Source organism: Vulpes vulpes, chromosome 8 (genome assembly GCF_048418805.1).
Source record: "Vulpes vulpes isolate BD-2025 chromosome 8, VulVul3, whole genome shotgun sequence".
NCBI classification, from domain to species: domain Eukaryota; kingdom Metazoa; phylum Chordata; class Mammalia; order Carnivora; family Canidae; genus Vulpes; species Vulpes vulpes.
In genome coordinates this window covers 86,252,009-86,273,199 of record NC_132787.1, presented here as the reverse complement: position 1 = coordinate 86,273,199, position 21,191 = coordinate 86,252,009, and the positions used below count along the sequence as shown (strand labels likewise).

Sequence of the window (21,191 nt, the reverse complement as noted above, 5' to 3'; positions counted from 1 at the left end):
AAAGCACTGAAGCAGACCACTCTGTGCCTTCCCATCTCTTGGTCTGTCTGCATGCTGAAATTACATATTGATATTACCAAGAAAAAAATAAAGATGACTGTTACTGTTCTTTCTAGGGGAAGATTATTAGTTGGTACTTTTGTGGCTCTTTCCTTCAACTTGTTCACAATGCTTTCTGTTCGGAATAAACCTTTTGCTTATGTCTCTGAAGGTATGTTTATTTAATAAAAAATCTGATTAATTTCTCATAAAAACAAGTCTTGTGTTTACTTCCTTATCTCATAAATCTACAAGAAAGCTTATCCTGAAGAGAAGAAAGAACTACCCCAAAGGTTCTCAGGTCTTCTCTAGTAGAGACTTATAAAAATTTAATTATTTCAAGCTTTAAAATATTACTTAAAAACAGGCAGAACTGACTTATTTATTAAATTACATGTTATGAAAAATTGTATTTGCCAAATAACATGAATGGGATTTTAGACATATAACCTACCTACAAAAAGTCTATCAGAAGCATTTTAGAAGCATCCGTAAACCTCAAATAGTTGATGTGCTCTTTGCAAATAATTATATTCTGTTAAATACATTCCCAGGAACTTCTCTGTGTCATTAGTGGATGGGCATATGTTGTAAAGTAGCATATATGGTTTGAAATATTTTTTTGTTCTCAGGTCTGTAGAATTCAGACTGATATTTCAGTGGTCAAAATTATTATTTTTTATTAAAGATTTTATTTTTGGCATGGGGGGCTGAGTGAGAGAGATGGAGCATGAGCAGAGGGAGAAGGAGAAGCAGACTCCTCATTGAGCAGGGAGCCCGATCCGGGGTCAGTTCCAGAACCCCAGATCATAACCTGAGCCTAAAGCAGACACCTAATCAACTGAGCCACCCAAGTGCCCCCAGTGGTCAAACTTACTGTCATTTTTCAGTAATTTGTCTGTTCTGGAATCTCACTAACCCACATGGGGTTAATCACTAATTGATGGAGAAGTAAGGTAAAAACCAAAGTGGGCTATACACAGGCCCACATTTGAAGCAAAGATAGAAGAGGGTCATTTTAGGTCTCAGTGACTTTTGAACACTAAGACAGTCAGAAGAAGAAAGCTTCCTGAATTGCCCATTCAAATTTAAACAACTTCATGAATATTATGAAGCATGAGTAGTATTTGTATGAATTAGAGTTTAAGAATTACTGCATGAAGGGTGCCTGGGCTTACTTAGTAAGCATCTGCCTTTGGCTAAGGTCATGATCCCAGGATCCTGGGATCAAGTCCTGCATCAGGCTCCCTGCAGGGAGCCTGCTTCTCCCTCTGCCTGTGTCTCTGCCTCTCTCCCCGTGTCTCTCATGAATAAATAAAATCTTAAAAAAAAAAAAAGAATTATTGCATGAACTAGAAAATTAAATAATGATAATTTGCAATGTCTGGAATTATTTTTTAAAAACTTATAAATTATTAAAATAGTATAATGTCATTCTAGAAATTTTAAGAAGGTACCAAAATTCAGAAATTATATCTCTCTGAAAAGATCAGAATGGTACAGGTTTTCCTTTTGCAAATAATGCTACAATCTGCTTTTCTACATCAAATTTCTTGAATGCATCTCCAGGTCTTCTTTAGGATAAATTTCCAGAGAAGAAATTTTAAATGAATTGGAAATACAATATTTTTTTAAGTCATTGATGTATATTGTGCCAGCTTATTTCCAGAAAGGTTACCTAGTTTGTATTTTCATTAGCTGGTTATTAAAGTTCTCAGAACATTAATATTTGAGATATTAGTTGAAATCTGAGTAGAAATAATACTGAGCACTTTCTGTCTGCCAGGCACTGTGCTAAATTCTTTATGTCGATTAACCCATTTAATCCTCCCTAAACCATATGAGGTAAATAATTTTACTATTCCTATTTTATACTGAGGCACTGAGAGGTTAAATTGCTTGCTCCAGGCCACACATCTAGCTAAGGCAGAGCTGGTTTCCAGCTGGTATTCTGGCATCAGAGTCTGCTCTTAAGTTCTCTACTATGTGGCTTTTATATAAAGCTTGCCAATCTTTTTAACATCATGTAACACATAAAAAAGTGAATATTTTTGTCACCCTGAGATAAATGTAAGAGGATGCTTGAGACTGGAGGCTGCTTGTTCAGGGGGCAATAACTGGCAGGTGTCTGCATGTAGCCAGATCCCCACCTGTCCACTCTGAGAGCTGAGGGAATTAATTGGTTTACCTGTGACTCATTCCCAGCACGCTTGTTAGGAAGTTCTGCTTTACTTGTAAAAAGCCTTTAAAACTTAAAATTAATAGTAACAATCACCTGTAAGTTCATTAACTCCTTCAGATCGGTGATACAAATCACGGAAACTGCTTTTGCTTTATTATTTGAAGGATTAAAGGGAAAGAAGGGCTAGATTTGAATAGCGTGTCCTTTTGTGAAATGTGATACAGTCATTGCCAAACTTATTTTTTAAATTAAGGAAATCAAGTATTTCTGGTAGTGCATTATAGGTAATTTAAGTGTTTTCTTCTTAAAGCTGCTAGTACGAGTTGGCTTCAAGAGCATGTTGCAGATCTTAGTCGGAGGTAAGATGTTATGTATGGGGTTACATGATATACATAATTTCAGATGGATCCACGAGAAATTCATCTGTTGTGGGAATTTATTTATGTTATTCGTTGCCGAAGTTACTACATGAATCTTGCAGATTCTCCTTTTACTTTTTCTTGCTTTTTAATTGATGATACAAGAGACCTTTACGAGTGAAAGAACTTTGTTCCCAAATCCTCTTTGCTGTCTATAAAATACATATGATACTAAAATACAAGTTATCTTTTACAAGATTTTCATCAGTATGACATTGAATTCTGCTAATGAATACTCTTTGTTTCTTCATAGCTTGTGTGGAATTATTCCAGGACTTAGCAGTATCTTCCTTCCCCGAATGAATCCATTTGTTTTAATTGATCTTGCTGGAGCATTTGCTCTTTGTATTACATATATGCTAATTGAAATTAAGTAAGTATTTTGTTTTGTTTTCAAGGGTTTCCATTTTGGGGCCTGACTTTTAAAGGCATCTGTGGGATTGATAAGGATTAAATTTAGAGCATGTTTACTTATGGCCTATGTAACTTTGGTCAAGTTTTGTCCTTAAGTGTCTTCATCTGAAAAGTTGGGGGGTTGGATTCAAGATGTATTTTTTACCATAGTCTATAATTCAGACTGGAAAAACTATAAATTCCCTACTGCTGACCTGGTGAGTGAAACAGAAAGGTGGCAGTAAAAGAGAGCTAAGCCATGGCTGCTGTTGCTGCGAGAAGGAAAAGGAAGTAGATGTGATACATTTTTTTAAAAGGCAACCCTTTTAGGAAAAATAATTTATAGCTACTTTAAGCTCAGTGTTTTATGACATGATTTTTTCACTACTTACCCTTTAAGTATTAGTGTTTACTAAGATCTGTCCTTAATTGTTCTTTTTCTTCTTTTGCATACTCTCCTAGGAGATTACATTCAATTATTTGCTTTTATTTACCACCTCTGTGGGTTTCCCAAACATACATACATTCATTCATTCATTCATTCATTCATCCATTCATTTATGACACAGAGAGAGAGGCAGAGACACAGGCAGAGGGAGAAGCAGGCTCCCTGCAAGGAGCCGGACGTGGGACTTGATCTCGAGTCTCCAGGATCACGCCCCAGGCCGAAGGTGGCGCCAAACCGCTGAGCCACTCGGGTGGCCCCCAAACCTTTATTTCTAAAAATACAGAGGTCTGCTGAATTCCAAAAGCTGTATCTTACTGACTTCTATTCATGCCTACATCGACGGAACTTATTTTCCTCATCCCCAAAGCTGTTTATCCTTATATTTTCCATTTCGGGGAATACTACTACCATCTATTCCATTGCATTGGTTTTTTAATTGTGTTAAAATATACATAGCATAAAACTAAAATTTTAACCTTTTTTTTTATTTTAACCATTTTTAAGCACACATTTCAGTGGCATTAAGTCCCTTCACATAGTTGTGTAACTATCACCATCATCCATCTTCAGAAGTTTTTCTCTTCCCTACCTGAAACTGCCTATTATACAGTAACTCCCCCTCCTCCGTGCCCCAAGCCCTGGCAACCACTCTTCTACTTTCTGTCTCTATGAATTTGATGAAGTTGGGGCACCTGGGTGGCTCAGTGGTTGAGCATCTGCCTTCAGCTTGGGTCATCGTCCCAGAGTCCTGGGATCGGGTCCCACATCAGGCTCCCTGGAGGGAACCTGCTTCTCCCTCTGCCTATGTCCTCCCTCTCTATGTCTCTCATGAATAAGTAAATTAAAAAGAAGAGGAAGAGGAAGAGGAGGGGGAGAAGGAGGAAGAATTTGACAAAGTACTTCCTATAAATGAAATCAGACAATATTTGTCCTTTAGTGTATGGTTTATTTCACTAATCATAATGTTTTCAAGATTCATCCATGTTAAAAAAAAAAAAAAGATTCATCCATGTTGTAATATGTGTCAGAATTTTCTTCCTTTTTTGGGACACCTGAGTGGCTCAGCCGTTGAGCATCTGCTTTGGCTCAGGGCATGATCCCAGATTGCCGGGATCAAGTACCACATCAGACTTCTTCCTGCATGGAGCTTGCTTCTCCCTCTGCATATGTCTCTGCCACTCTCTCTCTCTGTCTCATGAATAAATATAAATATATAAAACCTTTAAAAAATTTTTTTCTTCCTTTTAAGGAATAATATTGCATTATATATAAAACACATTTTGCTTATTTATCCATTGATGAATATTTGGAGTGTCCCACCTTTTGGCTTTTGACTAGTGCTGCTCTGACCATGAGTGTATAAATATCTGTTTGAGTCTCTGCTTTCAGTTCTTGTGGGCATATGCCCAGAAGTAGAATTGCTGGATTATATGATAATTTAGTGTTTAATTTTTTTGAGGAACTCCAAAGCATTCTTAAATAACCTACTTCTCCCTCCTCCCCTGTCCCCAAGCCAGTTCTAATTAGTCATCTAGTCTTGTGTTTGTTTTTTAAGTTTTTGTAGTTACTGTGCTATACATTACATCCCCAGAACTTGTGACTTATAACTGCAGGTTTATACTATTTGACCACCTTCACCCATTTCTTCCCTTTCCTCATCCCCTGCATCTGATAGCCACCAAACTTCTGTGTTTCTTATGAGTTTGGATTTTTAGATTTCTTTTTTTTCTTTTATAAATTTATTTTTTTATTGGTGTTCAATTTGCCAACATACAGAACAACACCCAGTGCTCATCCCATCAAGTGCCCCCCATCAGTGCTGTCACCCATTCACCCCCACCCCCCGCCCACATCCCCTTCCACCACCCCTAGTTCGTTTTCCAGAGTTAGGAGTCTCTCATGTTCTGTCTCCCTTTCTGATATTTCGCACTCATTTTTTTCTCCTTTCCCCTTTATTCCCTTTCACTACTTCTTATATTCCCCAAATGAACGAGACCATGTAACATTTGTCCTTCTCCAGTTGACTTATTTCACTCACCATAATACCCTCCAGTTTCATCCACGTTGAAGCAAACGGTGGGTATTCGTCGTTTCTAATGGCTGAGTAATATTCCGTTGTATACATAAACCACATCTTCTTTATCCATTCATCTTTCGATGGACACCGAGGCTCCTTCCACAGTTCAGCTATTGTGGACATTGCTGCTATAAACATTGGGGTGCAGGTGTCCAGCGTTTCATTGCATCTGTATCTTTGGGGTAAATCCCCAACAGTGCAATTGCTGGGTCGTAGGGCAGGTCTATTTTTAACTCTTTGAGGAACCTCCACACAGTTTTCCAGAATGGCTGCACCAGTTCACATTCCCACCAACAGTGCAGGAGGGTTCCCCTCTCTCCACATCCTCTCCAACATTTGTGGTTTCCTGCCTTGTTAATTTTCCCCATTCTCACTGGTGTGAGGTGGTATCTTATTGTGGTTTTGATTTGTATTTCCCTGATGGCAAGTGATGCAGAGCATTTTCTCATGTGCTTGTTGGCCATGTCTATGTCTTCCTTTGTGAGATTTCTGTTCATGTCTTTTGCCCATTTCATGATTGGATTGTTTGTTTCTTTGCTGTTGACTTTAATAAGTTCTTTATAGATCTTGGATACTAGCCCTTTATCTGATATGTCATTTGCAAATATCTTCTCCCATTCTGTAGGTTGTCTTTTAGTTTTGTTGACTGTATCTTTTGCTGTGCAAAAGCTTATCTTGATGAAGTCCCAGTAGTTCATTTTTGCTTTTGTTTCTCTTGCCTTCATGGATGTATCTTGCAAGAAGTTACTGTGGCCAAGTTCAAAAAGGGTGTTGCCTGTGTCCTGCTGTAGGATTTTGATGGAATCTTGTCTCACATTTAGATCTTTCATCCATTTTGAGTTTATCTTTGTGTATGGTGCAAGAGAGTGGCCTAGTTTCATTCTTCTGCATGTGGATGTCCAATTTTCCCAGCACCATTTATTGAAGAGACTGTCTTTCTTCCAATGGATAGTCTTTCCTCCTTTATCGAATATTAGATGACCATACATTTCAGGGTCCACTTCTGGGTTCTCTATTCTGTTCCATTGATCTATGTGTCTGTTTTTGTGCCAGTACCACACTGTCTTGATGACCACAGCTTTGTAGTACAACCTGAAATCTGGCATTGTGATGCCCCCAGATATGGTTTTCTTTTTAATATTCCTCTGGCTATTCGGGGTCTTTTCTGATTCCACACAAATCTTAAAATAATTTGTTCCAACTCTCTGAAGAAAGTCCATAGTATTTTGATAGGGATTGCATTAAACATGTAAATTGCCCTGGGTAACATTGACATTTTCACAATATTAATTCTTCCAATCCGTGAGCATGGAATATTTTTCCATCTCTTTGTGTCTTCCTCAGTTTCTTTCAGAAGTGTTCTGTAGTTTTTAGGGTATAGATCCTTTACCTCTTTGGTTAGGTTTATTCCTAGGTATCTTATGCTTTTGGGTGCAATTGTAAATGGGATTGATTCCTTAATTTCTCTTTCTTCAGTCTCATTGTTAGTGTATAGAAATGCCACTGATTTCTGGACATTGATTTTGTATCCTGCCACACTGCCAAATTGCTGTATGAGTTCTAGCAATCTTGGGGTGGAGTCTTTTGGGTTTCCTATGTAGAGTATCGTGTCATCTGAGAAGAGGGAGAGTTTGACTTCTTCTTTGCCAATTTGAATGCCTTTAATGTCTTTTTGTTGTCTGATTGCTGAGGCTAGGACTTCCAGTACTATGTTGAATAGCAGTGGTGAGAGTGGACATCCCTGTCTTGTTCCTGATCTTAGGGGAAAGGCTCCCAGTGCTTCTCCATTGAGAATGATATTTGCTGTGGGCTTTTCATAGATGGCTTTTAAGATGTTGAGGAATGTTCCCTCTATCCCTACACTCTGAAGAGTTTTGATCAGGAATGGATGCTATATTTTGTCAAATGCTTTCTCTGCATCTATTAAGAGGATCATATGGTTCTTGTTTTTCTCTTGCTGATATGATGAATCACATTGATTGTTTTACGAGTGTTGAACCAGCCTTGCATCCCGGAGATAAATCCTACTTGGTCATGGTGAATAATCTTCTTAATGTATTGTTGTATCCTATTGGCTCGTATCTTGTTGAGAATTTTTGTGGATTTTTAGATTTCATATATAAGGGTGATCATAACAGTATTTGTTCATCTTATCATATCATTGAAAATGACATGATTTCCTTCCCTTTTTGGCTGAATAATATTCCATGTATATGTGTCTGTGGGTATGTATATCAAATTTTTTATCCTTTCATCTCCTAATAGATACTTGGGTTGTTTCCATGTCTTGGCTATTGGAAATAATCAGTCTTGTCAGCCAGTCTGATTAGATCTTTCATTTTAATGTTTATTTGTCTCCTCCTTTCCATACTCAGTGCTGCTGCCCATATTAAGACCTTATCATTTCCTTGGTCTAATTTGAATAGTTTTCTGGTCTTCTAACTATCACTCTCACACATCTCTAGTTATCTTCCATTTTGCTTCTGACAGCATCATTCAAAATTGCAAGTCTGGCCATAATATTTCCAGTTTCAAAATTCTCCTGTTTGCATATTTGAGAAAAAACTTGTTAGCATAAGCCCCTACCACTCCGACTGGCCATCCAGGCATGTGTACTTACCTGCTTGTGGTTTCAGTGCTGTGTCAGGACTTTCACACCCTTGCACTTGCTGCTTCCCTGTCTGCAATATCTTCCTCCCATTGGCTCACTTATCTTGGAAGAGTCAGCTCAGATGTCACCTCTTTTTATATTTAGCCCTTCTGGATTACTCCTTCCTCAGGAGGCTTGTCACTCACTCCTCTCTGCATCCATGATACCCTGTAGGACTTCTTTTTCCCAAATGGCTTTATTTTCCTTACATGGGCATCTCCTGCTATTTCAAAGGTAGGGACTATGTCTTACCTCATGTTTCTATCCCCAGCATTTGGGGAAAAAATAAAAGAGTTCAGGATCAGCTTGTAAACATGGGCATTTTGGTCTGTCTTCTTAATAGAACAGTTTGAACTCCTGATGAGTGTTGTACTTTTGTGGCCATGTTCCTCTAACAAAGTCCTGTAGAATCTCACATTATATGTAATTCCTGGGTAATTTCAAAAATTCTTAGTAGTAATAATTGGAAAGTTATTGTTTACAAGAAAATTGCCAGCATCACTGATGAAATACATTAGTCTTCTCTCTATCAGAAATTACTAGTTGAAGGTTTTTATTTGTGGAACAAGTGAATATATGTGAAATCTTTCTACTTTTTAAGTAGATTGAGAATAGATAGTGGGGAAATGTTCACATATTTTTTCTTCACCATCTCTTCAAATTGCTTAACATAATTATTATTATTATTTTCCATTTAACTTTGGCAAGAAAGGATTCTGAAAACTTTTTCTTTTTTTTTTTTTTTTTTTTTTTTTTTGAGATGACCTTGTTCCAGTAGCGGCCAGTATTGGTATAACAGTCCTGTTGCTTTAGATAATTAATGTTTTGGAAATGGAATTGTAAGTAGCCCAATGAAGTATACATCTAAGATTTAGAATTGTTTTTTTCCTTTTAGTAATTATTTTGCTGTAGACACTGCATCTGCAATAGCCATTGCTCTGATGACGTTTGGCACTATGTATCCCATGAGCGTGTACAGTGGCAAAGTATTACTGCAGGTAAGGGTCTTCTTTTAATGCACGTCTTAATATTAGCCATGTTTTTCAACCAGATTATAAAGTTATATGTGCTCTTATACCAGATAGTGAAATTTTTAGCAACTGGAGGCCCCCATCAGAAATAGTCAAACATTTCTAGTCTGTATAGTAAGAACCAGATGAAATTCTGTTGGCCCATAAAATAGGCACAGATCTTCCTGTATTTATAATAAAAGACAAAATCATAAGCTAAAAATATTTTGCCTTTAATGTTTCAAGTGAAAACAGTGTTACTTAGAAATTTTTTTTACATATTGATTTCCCCCCAATTATTGTGCTTTGTCTATTTTGTAATCTGATTGTGATTGTTTTCTTATTTCCTGTCATTGAATTAGTGAGATTTTGAAATTTCAAACTTAAAATTTAAAAGGCAGATTACTATGTATTTAAACAATAGGAACATCATAGACAAACACCTGAATACAAAGATAGTTTCCCATTGATGAATGTATATGTAAGCACTGCTCTTCCTTATGTCTTACCCTCATGCCTTTTCTGAAACTTAGGAGTACTAGCTCTAGCTCCAGAGGCAGTAATAACAATAAGATAATAGTTGCATGTGCTAAGCCGTATACAAAATATTTTTAGTTGATTGATTCTTCAGGGTTTGTTTGGGACTAGAGATAGAGCTTCTTTGTGTGATAAAAAATAAGTATGGGCTGATTCTTAATCTTTAAGATTAAGTGGAGCCAACTGAAACCTCTCTTCCCTAAATCATATAGGGCACTTGTCAAAGCAAAGCTGATATAACCCGATTTTTTAGTTTTAGGAGCACTGTGCAAATGTTTCTTATCTCTACAGATTATTCATTTTTATTTTTATTTTTTCTCCAGACAACACCACCCCATGTTATTGGTCAGTTGGACAAACTTATCAGAGAGGTAAGGTGGAATAGTAAATAAAATCACTTTAATTATATGACAGCAGGAGTTATAATAACAAAAGTACAAAAATTTGAGGAATTGCTCAGTCTGAAAGCTTAAAGTAAATGTAGAAGGGAAGGTAATGGTCTAGCAACCACCCTACCAGCTATGTAAATGCTATGGTTTTTATGAGTCTGTATTCAAATCCAGGATTTTGATTAGTCAAAGGCCACTTTTACATGTTGATTCTTTCACCACGTAACATTGATCTGTGAGTTTAGATTTTGTATCATATAAATATCCACCTCTTCACTAATGAAGGAATAGATAATTGAATTACTTGGATTTTGAAAGTGTTTAAACTTAGTTGTTGTTATCACAAAGGCCACTTTACCCATATAGCTGGCTCCTTGTCTCAGCTAATGAAGTTGTGTCATTGTACCAGTGGTCCATACACAATGTATCTGGTCTTGGAATTTCCTTTTGGCACACATTCAAATAACATCTTGTGCAGAAATTTGTTAAGAGGGAATACAGGGAAAGAAATGATAGAGAACACCCCCCAAAATGGGGGAAAACCTAATACTCCAGGTGCTAGACATAAAATATATGACATACTGAGATAAAAAAAATATGACATTGAGATAAAAAAAAAATAAACGAACCATACACTGTTGAACAAGGTGATGCTGGGAGTAGGTGATACGGACCTGGTTCTGAAAGGAATGGGCCAGACAAGAAACAGAATCCAAGGCCTGTGACTCACCACTGAACAAGTAGAAATGATCTTTTGAGTGGTCTGGGACGTGTCTTGGCTAATGAGTATCCTCACACAGGGTCGGGCCATGTAATTTCTAGGCTTAGATTAAGTCTGCAATGTGACTGAATTGTTTTGAATGTGACAAATACAAACAACCTTATTTCTTTGTTTTTGGTTAGGTCTCAACTTTGGATGGAGTTTTAGAAGTTCGAAATGAGCATTTTTGGACTCTAGGTTTTGGCACATTGGTATGTTCCCCATATGAATTTAGATAATTTAAAACAGTTTAGAATTTTTAAAATTGAAAAAAGCATTTCCATAAATTTTTTATAGAGCCTTTGATGACCATTTGTGTTCTATAGAGTCTAAAATGTAGATGGATTCAGTATCCTTTTTTTTTTAATTTAAGATTTATGTATTTATTCATGAGAGACAGAGAGAGAGGCAGAGATATAGGCAGAGGGAGAAGCAGGCTTCCCACAGGGAGCCTGATGTGGAGCTCGATCCCAGATCCCAGGATTATGCCCTGAGCCAAAGGCAGATGCTCAGTTGCTGAGCCAGTATCAGTATCTGACTTCCTGGATTCAGTATCATAATTGAGATTAATTGAGAGATATTTCTCTTTTTTTTTTCCTTTCAAACTACTGTTAATGATCTTAATACTGGGTTGTCCACATAAGACAAATCTATAGTCACACATTACTGAATATGAAAATATTCGAAAAGTTAGGGACTCCTGGGTGACTCAGTGGTTGAGCATCTGACTTTGGCTCAGGGCATGATCCTAGAGTACTGGGATCAAGTCCCACATCAAGCTCCCTACATGGAAACTGCTTCTTCCTCTCTCTCTCTCTGTCTCTCATGAATAAATAAAATCTTTTAAAAGAAAAAAAAAAAAGAAAAGAAAATACGAAAAGTGAAAAGTACAGGTTTTCTTTTTAATTGCAGTTCTGCCTTTGGAGGTTTTGCTGATAAAGAGTTGCGATAACACAACTTGCTTCAGCATAGAATTCTGTGTTTTGTTTTGTTTTTTTTTTTTAAGATTTTATTTATTTATTCATAGAGACAGAGAGAGAGAGAGACAGAGAGAGAAGCTGAGACACAGGCAGAGGGAGAAGCAGGCTCCATGCAAAAAGCCTGACGTGGGACTCGATCCAGGGTCTCCAGGATCATGCCCTGGGCTGCAGGCGGCACTAAACCGCTGTGCCACCAGGGCTGCCCTGAATTCTGTGTTTTTTATGTTGATCTTAAAAATAAAACCAATTATTTTACTGGTAAAATGAGTTTCTTTGAAAATAGCAGAGAATTGCAGTTTGGGACTAGCAAGCTACAGCAAAACCAGAGACAAGTCTGGAGAACGAGAGAGGACTGCTCTTTTATAGAGGAAAGGGGGAAGTGGAAAGCACTGTTGTAAATGAGAAATCCATTGGAGGAAACTGGGAGTTCAAGTGTGGTGGCTCTCATTGTGCTGAGTTGTGGCAGTCTCTCATTGGCTGGACTGTTGCCGGAAGGAAAGCCTCCTTCCTCCTGCTGATGTGATAAAATAGTAACGAAAGTAGTATGGACTTGACCTCTCTGATGTTGAGTCTGCAGTTAACTAGGGGTAATGGGCCTGAGAGGCCCTCCCTTCTGGCCTCCTGACTTCATTTTAGTAAGATTTCCTTTTATTAATTTCACAAATCCACTTTGGACCTATTGTCAGGGAGACTATTATGGTTTAGTTTCATTCCTGGAAACGTAATGCTGAAGAAAACACTGAAAAGTACTCAGAAAAAGCTTTTCTTTATCCCCATAAGCCTTTCATGTAGAGAAACCTGCTGTGACATTTCATTCATACTCATATATTTACTCCATAGAAAACAAGACTGTACTGTTTATAATTTGCTCTTTTCACTTAATATGTCATGAACAGTTTTTCTGTGTCATTAAATATTACTATTGTGGTCAAAATATTTTTTCTCTTAAATGCAACTTGATCTTTGCCTTTGGGCAAAAGTGGTTGTTTTTGCTTGTTTGTTTGTTTTAAGTTTAGTAATTTCATTAGAATATATCTTGGTGTTGGTCTTTCTGAATTAGTTACTCCAGGTGTGCAGTATATCCTTTCAAAAATGTGATTTCAAAAAAGTTTTGTTAACTTTCAGGAAAGTTTTATTTTGTTCTCTTGCTTTTATTATCTTCTTTAGGAACTCCTATTATAAGCTTGTTGGATCTTTACCTTTCTTCCATATTTGTTACTTTCTTTCAGTTTCTTATTATCTCTTCCATTCCTTTGATTTTTAAAACTTTCCTTCTCTTCACCTTTTATTTTTCTTATGGTAGACCTGTATGTTTATTTGCTTTTGTATTCCTTCTAATTTGGTCTTAATTTCTGAAGTGATTGTTTTTTCTTGTATTTCTCACTGTCATCTCATTTCTGAGGTTTTCTTTTTTCTTTTTTCTTTTTTTTTTTAAGTAGACTCCACACCCAGAGTGGAGCCCAACACAGGGCTTGAACTCACGACCCTAAGATCAAGACCTGAGCTGAAATCAAGAGTCGGATGCTTAACCGACTGAGCCACCCAGGCGCTCCTCATTTCTGAGGTTTTCTAATGTTGATTTATATTGTGCTTGTTTCGTGTCTTTTGGTTTGTTTTGAAAAAATAGGTACATAGTTCTCATTCGTTTTGTAGGTAAATCTTTCTGGTGCTCTTTTTTTAATCTGTCCTTCTCTTTTTTTCTTATAATAACTTTGTCTGTGATTTGATTCAGTCCTTTTCTGTTGCCCCTTTTTATGTAAAATTGTTTTCCTAAACTTTAAAATAAGAAGTGGTTTAGGGTAGTGTGTTTGAGTTTATGGTTCTAAGGCTCCCTCTTCTGATGAGTCTGTGAAATGAAAATTTTTTCTTTCTCCTGGTTCTTTTCTCCCATTTGTATCTGAAGTTCTTCATCTTTTGTTTCTATTGTGTTGCTCAATTTGGATTCATAGATTCAGATACACTTGTTTCTTCTTACTATGGGGCTCTATGCTGGAAGAGAGCTTTGCTTGGTTACTTTGGAGAGCTCTCAGGGCTTTGGCTGCTCCAGCTCTTCTCTCTTATTGCAGACTCAGTCAGTGTATTCACCCACTATTGAAATGTGTAGAAGCCCTCCCAGTTTCCCAGCTGCCTTCTCAGATTTGCTGTCCTCGATTTCCATTAAGTACAGGTTAGCTGCTTTGAGGTTTTTAGGTCAGTCAGATATCCTGTCACTTCCTCTTCCACAGATGCTGATACCTTGCAGGTTTTATACCTTGTGATTAGGGTTTCTTAAGGGAACCGTGTTCATCTTTTTTTTTTTTTTTTATAGATGTTGTCCCTAGGTTTTTGGACTTCATGTCTTAGTTTCTCTGTTTTTCTGGGGACATTTGGGGCACTTCAAAAAAAGTGCCACTGTAAACTCCTGTAGTTCAGGAATCCCAACATAATTTTTAATGACTGCAGTTTGATATTATATGAATATGCTATCATTTATTTAATTAGTCCCCAATAGACAAAGTGGTAGTCCATTTTTCCCATATAAACAAGCTGTGATGAACATTTTTTTAAAAGATTTTATTTATTTATTCATGAGAAACAGAGAGACCAAGAGGCAGAGACACAGGCAGAGGGTGAAGCAGGCTCCACGCAGAGAGCCCAATGTGGGACTAGATCCCCTGTCTCTAGGGTCACGCCCCAGGCCAAAGGCAGGCGCTGAACCGCTGAGCCATCCAGGGATCCCCTGTGATGAACATTTTTGTGGAATAATCTTTGCATATACTTGTGATAATTCCTTAATATTAATTTTTAGAAGTGGCTTTTGTGAGTCAAAGATTATTCGTATTGAGGCAACTCTTGATCTCAAGGTTGTTGGTTCTAGTTCCACATTGGGTGTAGAGATTACCTAAGAATAAAATCTTTTTTTAAAAAGGGATATTTATTTTTATAGGTTTTGATACAGCCAATCACTTTCCAAAAATGGCTGTACCAATTCACATTCCTACAGGAATATAGTTCGTTTTTTAAAAAAGATTTATTTCTTTTAGAGAAAGAGAGAGTGGGAGTGAGGGGCAGAGGAAGAGAGAGAGGGAGAGAAGAGAGGAGGAGAAAGAGTCCCAAGCAGACTCCATGCTAAGGGTGGAGCCTGACAAGGGACTCAATCTCACCTTCTGAGATCACAACCTGAGTCAAAACCAAGAGTCAGACACTCAACTGTGCCACCTAGGCACTCCCAAATGTCATTTTTAATCATTCTTTTAATTTTACCATTTTTTTTTTTTTAATTCATGAGAGACAGAGAGAGAGAAGCAGAGGCATTGGCAGAGAGAGAAGTAAGCTTCCTATAGGGAGCCCAGTATGGGACTTGATCCCACGACCCCGGGATCACGACCAGAGTCAAAGGCAGATGCTCAACCTCTGAGCCACCCAGACATCTCTGATTTTACCAATCTTAATAGTAGATAAGTGGGTTTTTTTAGCTGGGTGACTTATAAACAAAAAGAATAAAGTCATCCAGCTGTTCAGAATGTGATCATCTAACCCTGCACCCATGTAGTGACTAATTAAGACCAAGGACAAAATAAACCATGCTTCTGAGCTGCCAGGAATAGTTGTTACAGAAGCCGTAAATTAATGCAAATACCATAGTCACAGCAGATTCTGTTCAAGCTCCTGCACAGAAATGGTTTTCACTTTTTTTAATTGCTTTAATTTCCATAGCAGACTGAAAAAGGTTACAGTGTCTTTTATAGTTTTGTCTAATGATAACTAAGATGGCAGTGGCCAAGAAAGGGAGGAATCAAAGATGACTTCATTTCTAGACATGGCTTATCTTACATAAAAATAAACTAGAAGTCAACATCAAACATTATAGATATTTTCTCCATCTTAATGATTGACAGTCACTCACTACTGTTAAAGTCATAGATTCAGACACATTGTAACTAAACCAACTTCTTGGCTAATTTATGTGCAGTTTATTCTTTGTTATAATTTTTTCTCTTTTTGAGAATCTGAGTTTATCTAGAGATCAACATTGATTTTTTCTTTTTTTAAAGAGAAGGAGGGGTGGGGTAGGGAAGGGCAGAGGGAGAAGGAGAGAATCCTAAGCAGGCTCCATGCTCAGTGCAGAGCCTGATGTGAGGCTTGATCTCATGACCCTGAGATCATGACCTGAGCCAAAACTAAGAGTCGGACACTAACTGACTGAACCACCCAGGTGCCTGTTTGCTGGACATTTTATTTAATTTTATTTACTCTATACTTTTACTTTAGTGTTATTATGGAAATAGTAACTGATTCTTAGAAAAATTAAAACTTGTAACTAGTTCAAAGAGAAGAGAATAAAAACCTTTAATTCTACCATCTAGAGATAAGTGCTGTTACTCTTGGCTGTTTTTCTGTCCGTGTGTGTTTTAAACAAAATAGGATCATTGTTGTACCTACTATTTTACTGTTTACTTTAAAAAAAACATAACATATGATGTCTTTTCAATAAACAGACTTCTAGCCATCATTGTAATGCTTGGGGTTCTCTCTCCTCATAATAACCCAGGCTTGAAACCTTCAGATCATCTTTGATTATTAGTTGGTCCATCTCCCTCATCTCCTACATCCAGTTGGGTATCAGATCCCCGCTCATCTAACCCATGAAATAACATGAATCCATCTTTCCCTCTCTGATCCCACTGTCTTTGTTCTGTCTCAGCTCTCTTCATTTCTGACCTAGACTGTGGCAGTCATTTCTTACCTAATTACCAGTCATTCATACCTATAATTTTTCTAAACTTTCATTATTTTACTTCTGTTGGATTGCTGGTGTTAAAACTCCTTATGATTTTTAGAGTTCTCTGTTAGCTTTTCTTTTAACCTTACTACCTGCTTATCTTTCTTTCTTTCTACATTCTTTCTTGTTTCCTCTTTCCTTCTTTTTTGTTCTCTTTCATTCTTTTTCTGCCACCTGAAATATTTGTACTTTTTTATATATTAGTAATATTGCTTATCCTTGTCCAAACATGCCATGCATTTTAATTGCTATTCCTTCACCTTAGAATGCTTGTCTCCACCTTTTGAAATTGCATTTAACCATCAACCCTAGATCAAATCCCATCTTTTGAAGTCTTTCTCAGTTTGAATAAGTAGCTACCTTTTCTGTCCTTCCATTGCATTTTCTCCATACTGTATATTCTGCATTAGGTTATAACATGCCAGTCTTCCTCCTACATATATTTCTCTTTTTTTTATATTTTAAAAAAGTCACGTTTTATTTAAAGAGTCACAAAGAACTTCATTAACTCTTCATGTTGATAATCCCTACTGAGTAGTCTTTAAGGAATATCAAAACATTATATCTCTTGTTGTAAAGAAGGTACCAAGTACAGTTATAACCAAATGTTTATTTCTAATGGAATTTTCAGTGGTATAATTTTAAGGATCTCTTTCCTATGATTTTGCCCTTTTTTTTAGGCTGGATCAGTGCATGTAAGAATTCGACGAGACGCAAATGAACAAATGGTTCTTGCTCATGTGACCAATAGGCTGTACACTCTGGTGTCTACTTTGACTGTACAAATTTTCAAGGATGATTGGATTAGACCTGCCTTACTGTCTGGGCCTGTTGCAGCCAACGTCCTAAACTTTTCAGATCATCACATAATTCCAATGCCTCCTTTAAAGAGTACTGATGATTCAAACCCTGTCACATCAACTCCAAATAAACCTAGCAGTCCACCTCCAGAATTTTCCTTTAACACCCCTGGAAAAAACGTGAACCCAGTTATTCTGCTAAACACCCAAACAAGACCTTATGGTTTGGGTCTTAATCATGGACACACACCTTATAGTAGCATACTTAATCAAGGACTTGGAGTTCCAGGAATTGGAGCAAGCCAAGGACTCAGAACTGGTTTTACAAATATGCCAAGTAGATATGGAACTAACAATAGAATTGGACAACCAAGACCATGATGTACTGTACTTTAATTTATTTTTATGAGGAATATTGACTCCTTTACTTCCAATTTATTTAGTAATCCAACTGTGCATTGACTGTTCAATCATTTACTCTAAATGTTAGAGAGTAGTAAGGTTTGTTCACATTACATGAAACCGATGAAACTATATTTTTGTAAAATGTGTTTGGGGCTGTGAGAACCTTCAATGTTATAGGGTTAAATAGGCTTCCTATAGAAAGCGTGTTTCTCTAAATTTGAATTTTGATATTTTTGGTTTTGTAGTTGACTGCAGTTTGATAGACATTATTTTACAATAAGAGAACCACTTGATGGAGCAGATCTGTCACATAATTAAAAGTATAATATTTTCTTCAGTGAAATTTATAAACATGCTTCTTGAATAATGATATACATTTTGGGAAAGGAAAAAAAATGTCCATTCCAAAAGTAAAAGTCTCTTTTATAGCTTTTCCAAACTTCATTGCTACATTTTTCTTTGAGGTCCTCCTGATTTATGTCTTGCAAAAGAAAAGCAGAATTTTTTATCAGAAATTTTAGAACATATTCTACTATCTAGCATAATTTGAAAATTTAAATTATCCATTTTTTTATAGTTTCTCTCATTAAAATATTTCAGTACATTTATAAATAGTCCGTGGTTCTCAAAGTGTTATTTTGGTCAAATGAATACCAAATCCTTTGGTAATGTGAACTGAAGGAATCCCAGTTTTCTGTCTTACATTTAATCAAATACTGACATAATCAGAAAACGTCAAAAACCCAAATACTGACATAATGATGAAATTTATCTTTTTTTGTGATCTTTTCATTGGTTGACTTTTTAATATCTCAATTTATTAACAAATAAAATATATCAAATATATGATAAAATACATGGAATTCCATGCATAGTATAGGAATTGTATCTTTTCAAAGTTGCATAAACAAATTGAGTTTACATTATATAATTTTACCAAAACATAATAGACCCTAGATTATAAAATACAGTATTGTTAGATGTATGACAGGCAGTTTCTAATTTATTTTGTTTTGCTTTGTCCAAATCATAAATTGTTAACTGTGATGAAGTGTGAGAATCATATGGATTATTTTATTTTTTGATTATCTTCCAAATGCAAATGTTAAGGACTTGCCAACATGGCCAGTATTACTTATAAAAAGTATCACAAGCAGCAAATTACAAAAATTACCTGAATTTGTTTTGTTTTGTTTTGTTTTTATTATGAGTTTTATAATTAGAATTTTAAAAAAGGAATTTTGAGAGTGCATTCAGCTTTTCTGGAACCTAGTACTCCTGGAGATTTGTGACTTTTCCAGCCATCAGCTGGCTATGTAGAAAAGATTTTTGTTTTTGAAGAATTTGTAAGTTTCTTCAGTAAACTCATCCTTTTTTAAATATGAGCAACACTTCCAAGTCCAATTTCATAGTGGAATCACAAACATCCAAGAAGCCACCTCTGTCGAGCAGAATTCTAGTCATCCTGTAATAAGTGACCACGTCCCAACTTTTGCATGGTGAGGAGTTGGTCATTGTCTTTTTTAACATCTGCAACCCTGTTCAGGCATTTGACCTGTTGAAGAAAGAGAGCACATACTACTTTGACTGCTGGGGAAAATGAAACTTCGTAAAATGTAATAAGGAAACCAGTTCCTTGTCCTTTGTCTTATGTTTTCCAATGTTAGTATACCTATTATTGGTCTACTATTACAGGGTGATTTTTCCTCCATTGACCTCATCCAAGTGGGTCATGTATGAAATGTGAAGAACTGCCATGTACCAAGTCTGTGCTGCCACCCTTTGCATGTCTTTTCCATTCTCATGGGATTTTTAAAGTGTGCAGGTACTGAAAACAATTCTGCATGAGGTTAAATGCCTATTTCCTCAACACCTATTCAGAGGCAACACCTGTGTAGTTGTCCCACCAAAGGTGCTTTGATACTCGCCTACACTATTTAAGAAATTTCCTGTGGGTTTGAAAAGAATTGGCTTTACTTGCTGAAATTCACTGATGCCAACTGCTGTGAGTGACGTTGGTCCATGCATTATTATATAAGGAAGTCTTATTTGCCGGGCTCTGGCCAGCATCTGGATATGAAAACAAGAAACTTGACCAACATAGGCTTATGCTTATAGGGCAGTAATCTTACAAGTATATCTTGCCACAGAGTCACTTGAAGCTAAACAAAGAAGAAAGTGTGAATTGAATATTTGGCCCATGGCTTGTGATTAGGAGCAAGTTTTCATGGAGTGCAATTAACCCTTTCTGAGAAAACACCGTACTCTAACATACTGTAATGGAAAAAACACTGGACTAGAAGTCAAGAATTTTGGATTCTGAGCCTGATGCTGCCACTATGTAAGTAGTTTTGTTACCATGGGCAAGTCACTTAACTCCTCTGAGCTTTATCATCTGTAAAGTTAGGGTGGGGAATGAACTAGTTGATCCGTAAATAATCAGCTCTGTAATTTTATGGCTAAATCTACAGATTATGCCCATTTGCTAAACAACATTGTGCACGGAATGTCTTTTCAGTGACTACCTCAGCATACAGGCCAAGTGTTACCTACACCAACACCCAAGCCATTAATTTGAGGTGCCAGGAGAATAGAAGGTGAACGGCAGGCTAACACCATTAAAGTTTTTGTTTATTTCAGACTTGCCTTGACTTAAATCTGTTAAAATTAAGCAGATTTTTCTTAGACTTCTTTCTTTGTGGGGAAGGATTATTTTGTGGGGTGTTGGAGAAAAGTTTAGGACAGGGTGCCCTTATCTTCCTAGGGTACAAAAGAATCGGTTACATTTTTCTTTCTTCCTTAATCTCTGAAGATACGGTTGGAATTACATACATTTATCAGCAAATGGAGAGGTCCTGAATTTCAAGCCTCTGATTTAGCTGCTCGTAAACTGCCAATTTTTTGCTTGACTATAGTATGCCGATCTTTTTGGGAGTCTAATCTGCTTCTTATATAAGGAAATGCTTTTTACATTCCAGATTGTTTAAATCACACTGTTTGAATAAAGAACATACATGGAGTTTTCTGATCTTAAATAATTTTGGCTTGTTTCTTTATTCAATAGCTATTTATTGGTCATTTAATTTAATTCAGGAAATACTTGGTACATGCCACGCACTAAGTAAATGTGCGTACAATATATCAATTTTTGTGACCTATTCTTGAAACCAAGGGGAACACAAGGATAAATAAAAAGTCCGGTCAAGTACCTGGTAATCATACTTGTTGTAATGAGACAGAAATACTGCACATGTCATCAAATGAAACTCCCTCCTGCTTCCTCCTCTTCTTTGGTCTCATTTTCCTGACATCCTTCTCCTTTTTTTTTTTTTTTTTTTTT

The 21,191-nt window shown here is 36.6% G+C and overlaps 1 protein-coding gene across 1 annotated transcript in view; it reads left to right on the top strand.

The window, feature by feature from the left end:
- The window catches only part of SLC30A6 (solute carrier family 30 member 6), a 41,673-nt gene extending 20,787 nt beyond the window's left edge, over window positions 1-20,886 (top strand). The window contains exons 8-14 of the mRNA XM_026016012.2: window positions 117-211; window positions 2,532-2,580; window positions 2,894-3,013; window positions 9,104-9,206; window positions 10,079-10,126; window positions 11,048-11,116; window positions 17,327-20,886. Coding sequence (XP_025871797.1) covers window positions 117-211; window positions 2,532-2,580; window positions 2,894-3,013; window positions 9,104-9,206; window positions 10,079-10,126; window positions 11,048-11,116; window positions 17,327-17,827 — 985 coding nt within the window. The 3' untranslated portion in view covers window positions 17,828-20,886. The remainder of the gene's footprint in view (window positions 1-116; window positions 212-2,531; window positions 2,581-2,893; window positions 3,014-9,103; window positions 9,207-10,078; window positions 10,127-11,047; window positions 11,117-17,326) is intronic.
- The last annotated feature ends 305 nt before the right edge of the window (window positions 20,887-21,191 follow it).